The 15,211-nt window shown below is 45.7% G+C and overlaps 1 protein-coding gene across 3 annotated transcripts in view; it reads right to left on the minus strand.

Moving 5' to 3' along the window:
• MAN1C1 (mannosidase alpha class 1C member 1) overlaps nucleotides 1–13,961 on the minus strand; it is a 137,665-nt gene extending 123,704 nt beyond the window's left edge. For all 3 annotated transcript variants that reach the window (XM_080803192.1, XM_080803191.1, XM_080803190.1), the window contains exon 1: nucleotides 13,278–13,961. In XM_080803192.1, the coding sequence (XP_080659318.1) occupies nucleotides 13,278–13,817 (540 nt within the window). In that variant the 5' untranslated portion in view covers nucleotides 13,818–13,961. The remainder of the gene's footprint in view (nucleotides 1–13,277) is intronic.
• Nucleotides 13,962–15,211: the final 1,250 nt, after the last annotated feature.

The raw sequence follows: 15,211 nt of genomic DNA on the forward strand, positions 1-15,211 counted from the left end.
AGATGACTTCAGATACCAGGGCTGGAAAACCTGGAACTCTGCTCCCACTGGTGCAGAGTTCAAGAGCACTTTACTGAGAGCACAGAGAATCTTAATATGCTTTAATCTAATTCAGTGCCTAATCACAGGAAATGTCTAATATTGTTTGTCTCCCTCAGCCCCATCTGGACTGACGCTACTCTGGTACCATTCTTAGCTACTCAAGGATCAATAACCAGACAGACCTCCCAGCATGATTATAAGGAGGCTATTACCTCTGCAAGTACATCAGTGTGAAGTCTCTGCCTCTTACATAATTATACACCCAAGACCTGTATCTGACACTGCTAGAGAAGTCTCTAGACTGAGCTGCTATTTTTCTGTCTAAAGACAAAGGTTTCTCTATAAAGGGTTTCCTTATACTCCAAAGTAACAACATTGGTTATATTTTATAGGCTGCTCTCTAAAACGTCCAGCTCTGAAAGCAGGAAACTAAAGTCTTCTTTCCCCATTGACTCTTATAGTTAAAAACCAAGACCACTCCAGAGCTCTGTAAGGTATGTCTTAGACATGGAGAATGGTTTCTGGGAGAGCTGGGAAGGAGACAGATTTTCTGATTTAGGTCAAGAACACAAGTACAGAAAAAAACAAAAATGGTGCTGCAATGTCTTCCCAAGAGATCAGCATTGACTTGGCAAAATTTAGGTTTCACCTCTGAAAAGCTCACTCCAGGAGTGAAAAATGGGGCAGAGGGATCTTAAATAACTAACTGATTGATAGCTTTTATTCAACACCCCACACATTCCAAAGGAGACAAATAAAGTTAAGGATAACCTATGCTATAAAATATTATCTTTCCTCTGCATTGAACTTTACTGAATAAGGGGAAATGAGAGATCAGATCTCACAGAATGAACCTTGGAAATCCTCCATCCATGTGTTTTTAGCCTTTTTCTGGTCAGTAATTCAGTAATGTGGCCTATGTGAACAGTTCTTTTTTTTTTTTTTTTTTTTAATGTGGGCATTTACAAATCAAGGTTTAAAAAGTAGTCATTAGACGTAAGGTAAAGAGACCAGAGAAAATATTTGACAGTTCAAATCCTGGGAAGAAAGTGACACTAATGGAGGCTGCTGGAACATCAAGATATTAGCAAATATTTCTTCTAACATCTAAAAACAGAGGAATAAAAATGCACAAATCATTTAAGACAACATCAACCAAAAATTAGGAGCCCTTTCAGAACAGTTATCTTTACTTAAGATATAAATTCAATACAAAATTATACTTAATGTACCCAATGCCAATCACCAAAAATAAATAAGAATCTTTAAATATCTAAACTACACTAAAATATGTAGATTAAAGTTCATGCAGTTGATTCAGGAGTCTTTAGAAACCTACTCAAAGTGTTCATTTGTACATTACATATAACGCCAACTTATAGAAGCTAGATTGAATGGTTTCCTGGCCAAGTACAGGTTAGAAAACCACAAAATAGGAAAAGTAGAAAATAAAGCAGGCAGAACAGGTATCCTGATAGCTACAGAAAGAGGGGAGAAAGACTGCATAAAAGCAGATGAAGCTAGAATCTTTAAAAAGTAGGATTCCCAATGTTTAGCACAGAATTGTTTTTTTAAATGAGTAGACACATGAAGATGTAAAAACAAAAAATGTGGACCAGAAGATAAAAAAGTCAATAAATACAGACCCAATGATGGGAACAATTTTAGAAATAGCCAAAAAGACTTTTCGAAAAAGTATTATAAATATGGCTCAGAACTTAAAAAAAATATATGGAAACAATAAATGAACAGATGGGAAATATCAGAGAAACAAAAACAATGGAAAATATCCAGATGGAAATTCTAGAAGTAAAATACCTGAAATAAAAAATTCACTGTTTAGGCTTAACAACCAAATGGACACTACAGAAAAGTCCAGTGAACTTGGAGACATGTTCATATAAACTATCTACATCAAAGCACAGAGAAAAAGGATGAAAAGAAAATGAAGAAACTCAGTGACTTTAAAAAAACATCAAGCAATCTAACTCATATGTGACTGGAGTTCTAAAGGAAAAGGAGGTGGATTGGGGCAGAAAAAAATACTGAAGAAATTATGAACCAAAATTTTTCCAAACCTGATGAAAAAATACCAACTCACAGCCCCAAGAAACTCAAAAAACCCCAAGAAAAATAACAATGACATCCACATCTAGGCACATCGAGGTTAAATTGCTGATTATGAAAGATAACATCTTAGTAACATGCAAAGGAGGCGGAAAGATATATGCAGGGGAATATACTCTAACCTCTCATCAGAAACAATAAAAGCTACAAGACAATGGGTCTTTCATTTAAGAAAAATAAAAGTCAACCTAAAATTCTATATCCAGCAAAAATATACTTTTAAAATGAAGGCAAAATAGACAAAAGCTGCAAGAATTTATCAGCAAACCTACACTACAAGAAATATTAAGAATGGTTTCTCAGGGCGCCTGGGTGGCTCAGTGGGTTAAGGCCTCTGCCTTTGGCTCAGGTCATGATCCCAGGGTCCTGCATCGGGTTCTCTGCTCCGTGGGGAGCCTGCTTCCTCCTCCCTCTCTCTGCCTGCCTCTCTGCCTACTTGCAATCTCTGTCAAATAAATAAATAAAATCTTAAAAAAAAAAAAAAAGAATGGTTTCTTAGGCTGAAGGAGAAATGGTACCAGACAGAAACTCAGACATGCAAGAAGGAATGAAGAGCACTATAAATGGTAAGTATGTGTGTGAATAAAAAGACTCTAATTTATTAATTTATTTAAGAAAACTGACTGAAGCAAAAAAAGTTACTAATGTCTTAAGAGGTTTATAATATATGTAGAAGCAAACTATATGACAACAACAGAATGAAGATTGAAAGAGGGGAAGTAGACATAAGCAGATTGTCAGACTAGATAAAGAAATTATAAGAAGATAGTGACTTAAGCCCAAAATAAGAAGGAAGGAAATAAAGACAAATGTAAATACTAAAAAAATTTTACTGGATAATTTTTAAAAAATATTTTATTTATTCATTTGAGAGAGAGAGCGAGCACAAGCAGGGGGAGCAGCATTCAGAGGAGAGGGAGAAGCAGACTCCCCACTGAGCAGGGAGCCCAATGCAGGGCCAGATCCCAGGATCATGACCTGAGCCACCCAGGTGCCCCTTTAAGGGATATTTTTTAAAAAGATCAAAAGTCAGTTCCAGAAAAAGATCAGTAAAATTGGTAAGCTACTAGCTAAACTAATTTTAAGAATGAAACAGAGAAAACAATTACCAATATCAGGAATGAAAGAAGGAGCACCACTACAGGTCCTACAAATGTTAAAAGGAAAATGAGAATCTTAGGAAAAATTTTATGCTAGTAAATTCTACAACTTGGGAGTATGGGTGGCTCAGTCGTTAAGCATCTGCCTTCTGCTCAGGTCATGATCCCAGGGTCCTGGGATCAAGCCCCGGATTGGGCTCCCTGCTCAGCGGGAAGCCTGTTCTCCTTCCACACTCCTCCTGCTTGTGTTCCTTCTCCCACTATATCTCTTTCTGTCAAATAAATAAATAAAATCTTTTTAAAAGAATTCTACAACTTGGATGAAATAGACAAGTTTCTTGAGAGCAAAACTGACAAAACCAACACAAGAGACAGAAACTCTGAATAGCCCTGTATCTGTTAAAGTAATTGAATTGATAATTTAAAACCTCTCCCTCCCTCTGAGTGTCTCTCTCTCTCTCTCACACACACACACACACACACAAATCCTCTAGGCTAGATGGCTTTAGTGGTAAATTCTTTTTTTTTTTTTTTAAGATTTTATTTATTTATTTGACAGAGATCACAAGTAGGCAGAGAGGCAGATAGAGAGAGAGAAGAGGAAGCAGGCCTGGTGGTAAAGTCTATAAAATATTTAAGAAGGGGCACCTGGGTGACTCAGTGGGTTAAAGCCTCTGCCTTTGGCTCGGGTCATGATTCCAGGGTCCTGGGATCAAGCCCTGCATGGGGCAGGCTCTCTGCTTTCCCCTCTCTCTCTCTCTCTGTCTGCCTCTCTGCCTACTTGTGATCTCTATCAAATAAATAAATAAAATCTTCCAAAAAATTTTAATAATAATAATAGTGTCCCACAGACTTGTTAAGAAAATAAAAAAGGACATTTTTCAGTTCATTTTATGAAGTAACATAACACTGCACCAAAAAACCAGACAAAGCCCTTATAAGAAAACTACAGACCCATATGACTCACAAACACAGGTGCAAAAATTCTTAACAAAATATTAGAAAATCAAATGCAATTTTAACATTCTTTTCAAATCAATATCATTCATCATATTAATAGAATTAGAGAGAAAAACAATATGACCATCTCTAGAGATACAGAAAAAGCATTTGATAAAATTTGATCTTATTTCTGATAAAAACTCTCAGCAAACTAGGAATGGGAGGGAACTTCAAACTGATAAAAGGCATCTACCAAAACCCACACCTAACATCAGACTTAATGTAAAAGACTTAATGATCCTCCCTTGAGATCAAGAACAAAGAGGTCAGTTCTCACCACTTCTATTTAACCTTGAACCAGAAGTCCTAACCAATTCAATCAAGGAAGACAAAGGAATAAAAGGCGTAAACATTGGAAAGCAAGAAGTAAAACTGTCTTGACTGATGGACAACATGATTGTATACCTAATAAATCCTAAAGAATCTACAAAAAAAAAAAAATTTGAATGAATTCAATAAGGTCACATGATATAAAGTCAATATACAAAAATCTCTTACATTTCTATGTACTGGCAACAAAAATTTGAAAATAAAAATTTATTTATTTATTTTTAAATATTTTTAGTTATTTGACAGAGAGAGAGTGAGTGAGCACAAGCAGGGGGAGTGGCAGGGAGAGGGAGAAGCAGGCTCCCTGCTAAGCAGGGAGCCTGATGTGGGGCTCAATCCCAGGACCCTGGGATCATGACCTGAGTCAAAGGCAGATGCTTAAGAACTGAGCCACCCAGGTGCCCCTAAAAATAAAAATTTAAAGATTACCATTTATAACAATATAAAAATGAGAAAATACTTAGAAACACAGTTAATAAAAGATGTTCAAGTCCTCTACATTGAAAACTACAAAACACTGTTCAGAGAAGTTAAAGAAAATCTAAATAAATGGAAAGAGATACCACATTCATGGATCAAAGACTCAATACTGTTAAGGTATCAGTCCTCCCCAATTTGACTTACTGGTTCAAAGCAAATGCCATCAAACTCCCAACAGGATTTTTCACAGAAACTGACAATCTTGTTCTAAAATGTATGCAGAAATGCAAAGGACCGATAATAGCCAAAGCAATTTTGAAAAAGCAACTTAAAGATAGAAGACCTGGTTTTAAGAGTTATTATAAAGCTACAGCGTCAAGATAGTATGCATTGGTATAAAGATAAATCCGTAGACGAGTCCAGAAACAGAACCATATATATATATATATGATAAATCTAACATGGCATCAAAGCAATTCAAGGGGAAAAGGAAAGACTTTTCAAGAAGAAGTACTAAACAACTGAACATCCTAATGTAAAATAATGACTCTGGACTCCTACCTCACCCCACATACAAAAATTCATTTGAAGTAGATGGTAGACTTCAATGTAAAAACTAAAATGATCAAGCTTCTGGAATTAATAGGAGACTATTTTCATAACGATGTGGAAGGCAAATTTTTTTTTCTAAGTAGACACAGAAAGCACTAACCATAAAAGAAAATACTGATACACTGACTTCATCAAAATTTAAAACTTCTGCTCTTTGAATGCTACCACTAAGAAAATGCAAGAACAAACCATAGACTGGAAGCAAATATTTATAAAATGTATATCTGACAAAGGACTTATATCCAGAATACATAAAGAATTTCTATATTCAGCAAGATGATAAAGAGCCCAATTTTTTAATTAAAAAAGGGCAAAAGATTTATACACTTAAAGGAAGATATAGAAACAGTAAATAAAACACATGCAAAGATGTTCAATACCAATAGTAAACAGGGAATCAAAAATTAAAACAACAAAAAATATTACTACATATCATATAGAATGGCTAAACAAAAAGGTGGACAATAACACGTGTTGACAAAGACGCAGAACTCTCACACGCTGCTGACAGAGGTATAAAATGGCCTTAACTACTTGGGGAAAGTGTTTCCAGTTTTCTTATAAAGTTAAACAAATGTCTTACTCTATAAACAGCAATTCTACTACGTATTTAGAGAAATGGAAACATATCTATACAAAGACTTGTACATAAAATATTCCTAGCAGCTTTATTCATAACAGTCAAACACTGGAAACAACCAAAAAGTCCACAACAGGTGACAGAGAAACAAACTGCTGTGTATTCATGCAACAGAATGTATCTTGATAATAAAAAGGAATGAAGGAGGCATTCACACATGGATGAATTTCAAAAACATCCTTGGTGAAAGAAGCCTTGCGCAAAAGGGCATATGTTGTAGTACTCCAAAGTTTCTGAACAGGCAAAACGCATCTCTAGCAACAAACTGAAATAGGAGATGGGAGGTGGATGGTGGGGGACTGCCTGGGAAGGAGCAGAGGGATCTTTCTGAGGTGATGGAAATGATCCACATTTCCACGTGGGCTTTGCAATGGTTTTCCGCATTTGTTACAATTCCGCCAACTGTATACTTAAGATCTGTGTATTTTGCTGTATGGAAACTATACTTAAATAAATAGTGTCTGCCTCGTGGGATTGTTGTAAAAAAACAAACACAAGGGACAGGCATCGAGAGGCTGACAGACTTATCTAGACCACTCAGCGGGCCCCACAGAACACTGCTGTACCGCATGGTGGATTTTTCGGTGACCGCCGCATCATGGCGGAGGTGGAAGGAGGGGAGAGAAACCTCCTGCTATTCAGCCGCTGGAAATGGCTGCTATTTCGTGAAAACGACTTGCCTGTAACATTCACGGGTGGAGCAGCTGATACCCAGAGCATGCCAGATAAAAGCACAATTATTGCTCATCGGAGAAGGAGAACACGAATCGGTATGTCGAAGTTTCTTCTGTAAAAGTTATCGTTAACAGCACTGCCCTAAAACAGATGGACAACTGCCCTGGTCTTAGCCTTTAATTAATGAAAATGCAGAGTTAAGAGACATAACTCAGACCTCCTTGTGAGTAAGAGCTCTTCCGACTGCCTGCCTGCCAAGTTTGGGGAGCTCTCAGCCCAAATCTTAGAAAACAGCCTTTTCAGGGAAGAAAACACCTACAGCTGGGCCACCACACACTGAGCCCATAGCCATAGGCTGGGGGCTCCACGGCGTCTGTTCTCTTTGGGGGTGGAGATGGCAGAACGGTGTAACTTAACAGGGATCTGTGACTGTGACTTACAGTGATCTCAGCCACATCCACTCTGCATTTAAAAGAACCAAAACTGGGACACCCGGCTGGCTCCGTCAGAGGAGCGTGCTGAGTTCAAGCCCCACGTTGTGTGTGGCACCTATTTAAAAAAATAAAAATAAAAATAAAAGAGCCAAAACCATGCTGCTTAAGCTATTAACTAGCCTCTAGAGATAAGGTGGGGGAAAAGAGGGACTTAGGCTCTTGCTTCCTCAGAATTCTTTTGAGGAGTCCCCAGTTTGGTGTCCTGTCATCATCTGCTATGAGAGTCCAGAGCTATAAAAAAAATCTGCTGTTTCTTTTCCCCAAATGATGCAAACAGTTGTGTATGAGACCTTGGCCATGGGGCAGTTGGAAGTCAAGAACCAGACCTTGCTGTTTAAATGAACCTGGTCTTTCTGGCCTGTGGTATACAGACTAGAATAATAATAATAATAATCTTTGATTCACAGCACTCATCCCTGTTTCATGCAGGGTCCCTCTTTTATTTTATTTCTTATTTATTTATTTTTTAGAGAGGGTAGGGGCGAGGAAGAAGGAGAGCGAGAGAATCCCAGGCAGTCTCCATAACCAGGGCAGAGCCTGACAAGGGGATTCATCTCATCACCCTGAGATCATGACCTGAGCCGAAATCAGAGTCAGATGCCTAACCAACTGAGCCACCAAGGTGCCCGTGGTCTCTCTTTTAAAGTAATGTAGTAAATGCCCGTGAATTCACCAGAGACAACTACCCTCCTGAATCTTGTCCATCACTCCCTTGCTAAGGCTTTCCTGACCGGGCCAATGAAAGCAAGGCAGGGAGAGAATTTCTTAAAGCTCCTACCCCCTACCTTAACACAGACTCAATTTAGGGTACAGGAAGACCAGAGGCAGTACCCACAAGACCAGGTGCCCACTGAGATAATCAAACTGCTTCCCTGAATGGGACTTTCCAATTTGTGAGCCTGATTTATTTTTTTCAATAAGAGAAAAGATGTAAGTCCCTTTGAGCAAAGTATGCCTGATATATATCACAATATTTATTTTTGGTAGAGTAATGGATCAGTCTTCGGGGAAAGCTAGAGAAAAAGCATTTCTTGAGCTCGGATGTAAATCAGTCACTCTGAAAACCGCAGGGGAATCTATATTCTTACCCCTCTGCTAACTACAGTGTGCGATAAACTGACTTTTAAAAGTCACTGTTTCTAGACCAACACTAACAACAGAGTTAAGGATGTGAGGCCCAAAAGGCAATTGCTTGTGGAATGTCTGCAACCTGATTCCCCCAAATGTTAATACAACTCAAAATGAAAGAGGTGATCCAACCAACCTGCAGGTTAAAGTTGTACACTGGGGCAGGGGTGGGGTGCAAATTCTAAGCTTTACACGCAGTACTCAGTTCCAAGGAGGAAGGCTGAGGTGCGGCTGGGCTCAGGATGGAAGGGTCTCCCAAGGGACCCGTCCAGTTATTACAGGCCAGTCTTCCTATCTATATGAAATGTATCATAGAGCAGGACAAGAGTGAAACTGAAGGAGAAGGGGAGAAAAAGATCTTCGATGAATCGGCAACTTAAACCGAGCTCTTCAAAGGAAAGCTATTTAAATCTAAGGTGTTCCTAATATTAATTATCCTGAACATCTCACAGGCTCGGATTCACATGCTACAAAGAACACAAAGCCTTTTAATTTTCCTACCTGTCCATGGCACTAGCGGTGATAAATCAGATATACAGAGAAACCACACATGACTAACGAACCAGCCCATTAATGGCAAGCAAAGATCATTTGCCAAGACGACTTACTCAGACATAGTCACGTATCATAACCAGCAATATCCTGCAGGCTTAAGGCAGTAGGGCATAGAAAGCAAGAGCTGGGGCACTCCCTGCCAAGTCTCGGGCACCACAGGGCGACTCGGGCATCCAGGGTGACTCGGGCATCCTCCAGATGCCTGCTATCCAGGAGTGAAAAGATTTTACTCATGGCTGCCACCTCTCCACTCCCTTCCAGGTAGACTTGCACTTGGAATAATACTGCAACTGAGTCTCCAACCTTGCTACGGCCCTCCCTCTGACACTCTTAGAACTCCGGGTACCTTCAGGAAGAAGACCCAGCCTCTGCCACCAGCAACCTCAGCTGTTAGCTTACAGATCTTCACTACAGGCACTCATTCAAGTAACTGAGCTCCAACTAAGTGTCTGACCCTTTTCTAGGTGGTTGGGCAGATCCATAAACAAACCAGTAAATAGGTGGGAGTTAGGAAAAGAGCAGAGTTCCCTAAATGCCAGTCCCTTTGTTTTACCAGGAAAACAGGCCCAGTGACTGGAATTTTTCTTTGAGGTCAGAGTTGATGGTGTGGCTAGGACTTGAACCCAGGCTGGATTCTTAGCGGGACTGCCACATACGGTGGTGCACAGGGATGGGGATGGAAATTCAACCCATGTTCTGCCAGGGGCAGCCTCATTCCAGTACTATATTCTCAATGTCCCAGACTGCTCAATTCCCCATAACAAAACCCCCTTCACTGGAAGGGACAACTGAGGTTCTCCTCGTCAGCTATCAACCATCATTAGGAGGACCCAGGAGACTCTGAATCCTTTCACTGGGATCTAACCCTGACAAGCTATACACTCCCAGCTCTTGTCATGAGTGAGAAGAGTCTGCTGAACTTGAATCTGTAAGAAATCCACCAATGGCGAAGGCCCCCTATAATTAATAATCACAACCATAATTTCCTATATTATCATCAGATCTGAAAGGGAAGGCTGCTAGCAAGCTGTTTTACATTCTCGCCAACTCCTTTACTTTTCATGATCCCAATATGAGGATCTGTCATGGTTCAATCCCATCTCTAAAGTTCCATATGGATGATGGGAGTAATTAACTTAATCAACTGTATGAATATCTACTCTTGACTAAGTGCCAGGGATACAACAGTGAATACCACCACCATTGTCAATAACAACACACCATTGTCTCTGACTTCATGGAACTAATATGGTTGAATACACAGCTGGGAAAAGCCCAGTTGCTAAGGAGTCCCTGACCAGACTGGCAGCTGCTTGCGGCAGGTCTGGGAGCAAGAGTGTACGTGACCACCCTATTCTCCCCTCCCTCACTCCATTTTACAGAAGGAAAAATAAGGTCCAGGGATGAGAGCAGGTGGCTTGCCCCAAGTCAGACAGTTGTTAACTGAGCTGGGACTTGAACCCACAGTCTCTGGCCTTCCCCTTTCCATCACACTGCCTCCTCCAAGGTTCCAAGGCTGCAAAGTGAGAAGAAACAGTTGGTCCTACTGACAGATTGTTTCCTGATGCATGTTCACCCAGAACATGCAGCTTCAACCCATCTTATCAGCACAGACCTCATGCCCACGTTCATCTCTCAAACCAGAATGTTTATAAATATATTTCATTGATCTAGAGCCCAGGTGTCCAGTCTTCATTCACTCTCATTTATCACCCTCTCTGGGTCTCTCTTGACGTTTACTTTCACTTTAAAAACCTCATCTTATAAGAACAGAGCCCTTTTTATCTGATGCTAGCTCCCCCTCTGCTCCTGGGGTCTAATCAATCCATGTCTGGAAATAAACAAGCCAGAGAGGGAAGCAACAGTCCCTTTTATGAAAACAGGCACCTTTCTAAAATGATCTACCCCTGGGCATGGCACAGATAGAAATTTAAATGAGAAGGAAATAAAGACATCCTCCAGCCATAGTCCTATGCATTCCTTATCAGGCAGGACGCCAGGGAAGGCAACTCTGTGTTAACAGCTAAACCAAAAACTCTGCCTCGCATTTTTCAGGTTGCTTGGAAAGGCGGGGGGTCCAAACTCAAGGAGCCTGAAGAGACAATAGGCTTCGAAATATAATAGTGTATATAGTTCAGCCTCCTCCATTCTGAGGAGTTGAAGGTCTCCAAGATACTAAGAGAGGGCCCATTGAACACCAATTGCAGGTAAACGCAAGCAGGCCTCCAGCTACTACCGGGGGTGCTCAGAGATGCCAGGCTGAATAATCCAGACATCTGGCAACCAGCGCAGACCTTCACCCACCATGTTATTTTACCTCCCCCTACACGGCAGCATCTCCACACCTCCCACCACCCCCTAGCTGCTGCAGCCTGCAGCCTAGGCCAGCAAGGGAGGCTGTCTGTGTATGGAGGGGCAGAACCAAGTCCCCAGTAGCAAGCCACTCTTCCCACCATGGTTCCCAACCCCAGGCTTTCAGAAATAGGTCACAAATCTAGATGCAAACGCAGAAAGCCCCTCTTCTGAAGAGGACAGTAGTTAATTCTTAATTGTTTAGGGGATCCTTTTGAAAAGATGATGGCAGCTCTGGACACCCCATAGGAAACTGTGTGCATGCAGTTTATATGTAATTTCACTGGGGGTGACTGCCCTCTGGGGAGGCATAAAAAAGCAGAAAGGTCTAATGTGCTCAGAGTCCGCTTTGAGCAAGGGAGCTGTGGGTGGTTCAGGTAAGTAATCAAAAACACAGTTCTTAACCAAAAGGGGAGCAATGATGTCCCTTTCTTAGCTACTGCAAGTTTCAGCCTTCAATTAATCTTTGAGATTTCAACAAGAATTTGGAAACTGAGAGTGCGCACACGCACAAAACAGGGACTCATCTTTGTGGCTTCCAATCTTGACGTCACAAAATGACCTGTGATTGCTAGTCAAGATAGAGTCTCCCAACAGGGCTTATCACAGAAGGGCTGGGTACCAACAGAGGTAAGAAGTAAGGCAGAGGTGAATACTGGGATGGAGGATAGTTCAGACAAGGAGAGAGGGATAGCTAAGCTCTCCACTGGCTCTGAGTAGATCCTGACAGGTCAGGTCCCGACCCTTGCTGCCAGCTCCCCTTGGAAGTCAGACCAGCTGACTCCTTTGTAGCAAGCCAAGAAGTCCAGACGGAAACAGCCCTTTCCTTCTGGGTCCACGGGGAGTGGGGGATGCATCCTCTCATTTCTAGGGAGGAGACCCTGGCCCACAGCTTGCCCATAGCCCCCTCGTGGCCTGGGGGTGTCACTGCAGCCCCCTCTGCATTACTGGGCAAAAACCTCAGGGAGGCAGCTCTAATAGTGGTAGAGCAGAATATTTAGTTACCAGACGTGGCTTGGCAACAGTCTTCAAGCCATGGTAAGGCTGCGTTTGCTTTTCGTTTCTTAAACTAAGACCAAGATTGACACTCAAAGTGATCCTTCTAAACCCCTCCCTGGTATAGTCCCTATGGGGAACGAGTCCAAGACCTGCTTCATTAAGCCAATAACCTCCGAGCTTCTGTAACATCACCACCGCCCTATTGATCACTCCTTCCTACATCACATGCCCTTATGCATAAGTGTTTCAAAGCTCAACAGAAATAGTTAGCAAGAATGCACAACACTCTCTGGTTTGTAGGTTGCTGGCTAGATTACAAAATATTTGCAGGACCCTAAATACCAACCCCCCCATCCCCATATCCTGGATTTCCAGGTGGCAGATCCTACAGGGGTTTGGGGGAAGTCAGGGCTTAAGGACACACAGTGAGAAAGAATGTGGCCCTTGGCCCCATGGCAGGCGGAGTGGGTGTCCATTAATGAAGCTAACTAGCAACTCCACAAAAGGACAGAGTGTAGCCCATCTGGGTTGGGGACTTGACTGAAAAGACAGATTCAGGGTGGGGGAGAGTCAATCCAGTGGTTCAGCTCCCATCCGTCAGAGGTGGGGATGATTTAACTGAACCCAGCAGTGGGAAAGTGCCCACTGAGGAGAAGGTGGAAAGTTTGGGAGGAGAGAGGAGGGTGCAGTGTCCCGTGAGGGCCTAGAGCAGTCGTCTAGGGACCAGAAGTGACTGGGGCCCGCAGAAACAGACGGAAGCACGGAGGGTCTTCTCCTTTTCCAGCGGAAGAGAGTCCTTACCTCCTTGATTTTCTCCCGCTGGGCTCGAACTAGGCTCTGCGGCTCCTTACTCTCATCTGCCCTGGTCCCCAGGACCGGGTGACGGAGGCGGCTCCGGAACGCGTTGAAGTCAAAGCTAAACGGGATGCCCCCCTCCTGGGGTCTGAGGGCCGTGCTGCCGCTGCTCCTGGCCGCCGTGGCCATTTCCCGAGTCCCGGTGGGGTGGGTGCGCCGCAGCCACACTTTCCGGCGGCGGGTACTGGCTTGGCTGCTGGCGTCGTCCTCACCGGGGGCTGGCACGGCGGGGGCCGGGTTGGGAGGCGACTCCCGCTCACGGGCCAGGGGGTGGCCGGCAATATCGGCCACTACCTCCAGGCCAGGCTGCTGGGTCCGGGGCGCTAGGAAGAGGCGCTTGAGGCGAGAGGAGTTGGGCAGCAGGAAGAGGGCCCCGAAGCACAGGGTGATGAGGCCCGAGAGGAAAAGAAGGAAAAGGAACTTCTGCGGCAGCCGCAGCCCCCACGGGGAGGCCGGGACGAAGACGGGCACTTTCCTCATGAGCATCGTGGCCTGGCCCCGGGCTGGGGCCGGTCAGCTCCGGCCGGGCCCCCGAGGCCCTCCAAATGCAGGCACTGGCCAGCCGGGGTTCGGTGCGGGGAGGTCGTCGAGGGGCGCCGCCCGGGGTCGGGGGGTCCCTGAGAGTTTCGCCGCTTCGGGGGCTGCCCCTGAAGTTCAGGGAGTTTGGGGCGAGTGCCCCAGCGCCGAGGCGGAGGCGCAACGAATCTCCGCGGGGCCCGGGCGCGCCGGGCGGCACGGCTCGGGGCCCGGGCCCGCAAGGGTCGGCCGCGCGCCACAGCCCTCTCTCCGGCCGCCGCGCAGCCCCTCCTCGCAGCGGCCGGAGCCCGCAGGGCCCGCGCCTTCCCGCGCTACGGCCGCCGCCGGGGCCGTCACATGCCGTCCGCGGCGCCCAGGCAGTCCGCGCGGAGGGGCACCGACAGGCCTCGTCCCCGCGCGGAGCCGCTCGCAGCCCCTCGCCCCAAAGTTTCAGCCGCAGAAGCAGTTTCCAGAAGGGGCCGACTCAGGGGGCGAGGCGGTGGCGGAGCTGGCGTGTCAGCGCCGCTGCGAGAGCGCGCCGACCCTGCCGGGTCGCGACAGCCCCCGGCTCGGCTATCGGGACACGTCCACAACTTTGCTCCACCACGGAGCGGACGCGGGGCAGCGGGAGCAGGCACTTCTGAGCCCGCTGGGCAGGGGGCTTCCTGGGCTCCCGGGAGCGGAGGGATGCCCGAGCCGCGGTCCGGAGTCGGGCGCCGTCCGCGACCAGCCGCGGCAGGGCGGCTGCAGCTGCGCCCGGGAGTGCGGACTTCCGCCCCGCCAACTCGGTAGGGCTCGGCAACCCGCGGGGATCACCTGTTCCCGGCCCCCGCCGGCTCCGCGGAGCGCGCAGCTCCGGCTGCACCTCTCCCGTTGCAGCTGGCGTCCTCTCAGCGACCACTCGAGACGGGCCGCTGCCGCCGCCGCAGGCTGAGCCGCCGCCGCCGCCGCCGAGCCTGCGCTCCACACGCGCGCACACCCGCCCGGACGCCTCCGCCGCCGCCGCCGCAGCTCCGCTTTCACTGAGACAGCGCCCGCGGCCCCGCCTCCCTCCGGGCCACGCCCTCGGGCCACGCCCACTGCGCGCGCCCCGCGGTCCACCTCCGCCGCGGCGCCGCAGCCAGGCCAATGGCCTCGCGTCCGTGGGAAGGAGCGCGGGGCCTAAGCGCGGGTGGGGAGAGGCAACGGGACTCCAAGCCACGCCCCCTCCCTCAAGTGGCCAGCGCCGCGCACACTCCCCCCATCCCACCAGCACCAATGGTCCAGCTGCGCGGAGTTGGCGAGGGCGGGGTGGAGAGCGCAGCGAGGTCATTGGCTGCCTCGGAGGGATCCCCGTTGGGCTGCAGTCGCCCATTGGTTAGTGG

The sequence above is a fragment of the Martes martes genome (assembly GCF_963455335.1).
Source record: "Martes martes genome assembly, chromosome: 4".
Taxonomy (NCBI): Eukaryota; Metazoa; Chordata; class Mammalia; order Carnivora; family Mustelidae; genus Martes; species Martes martes.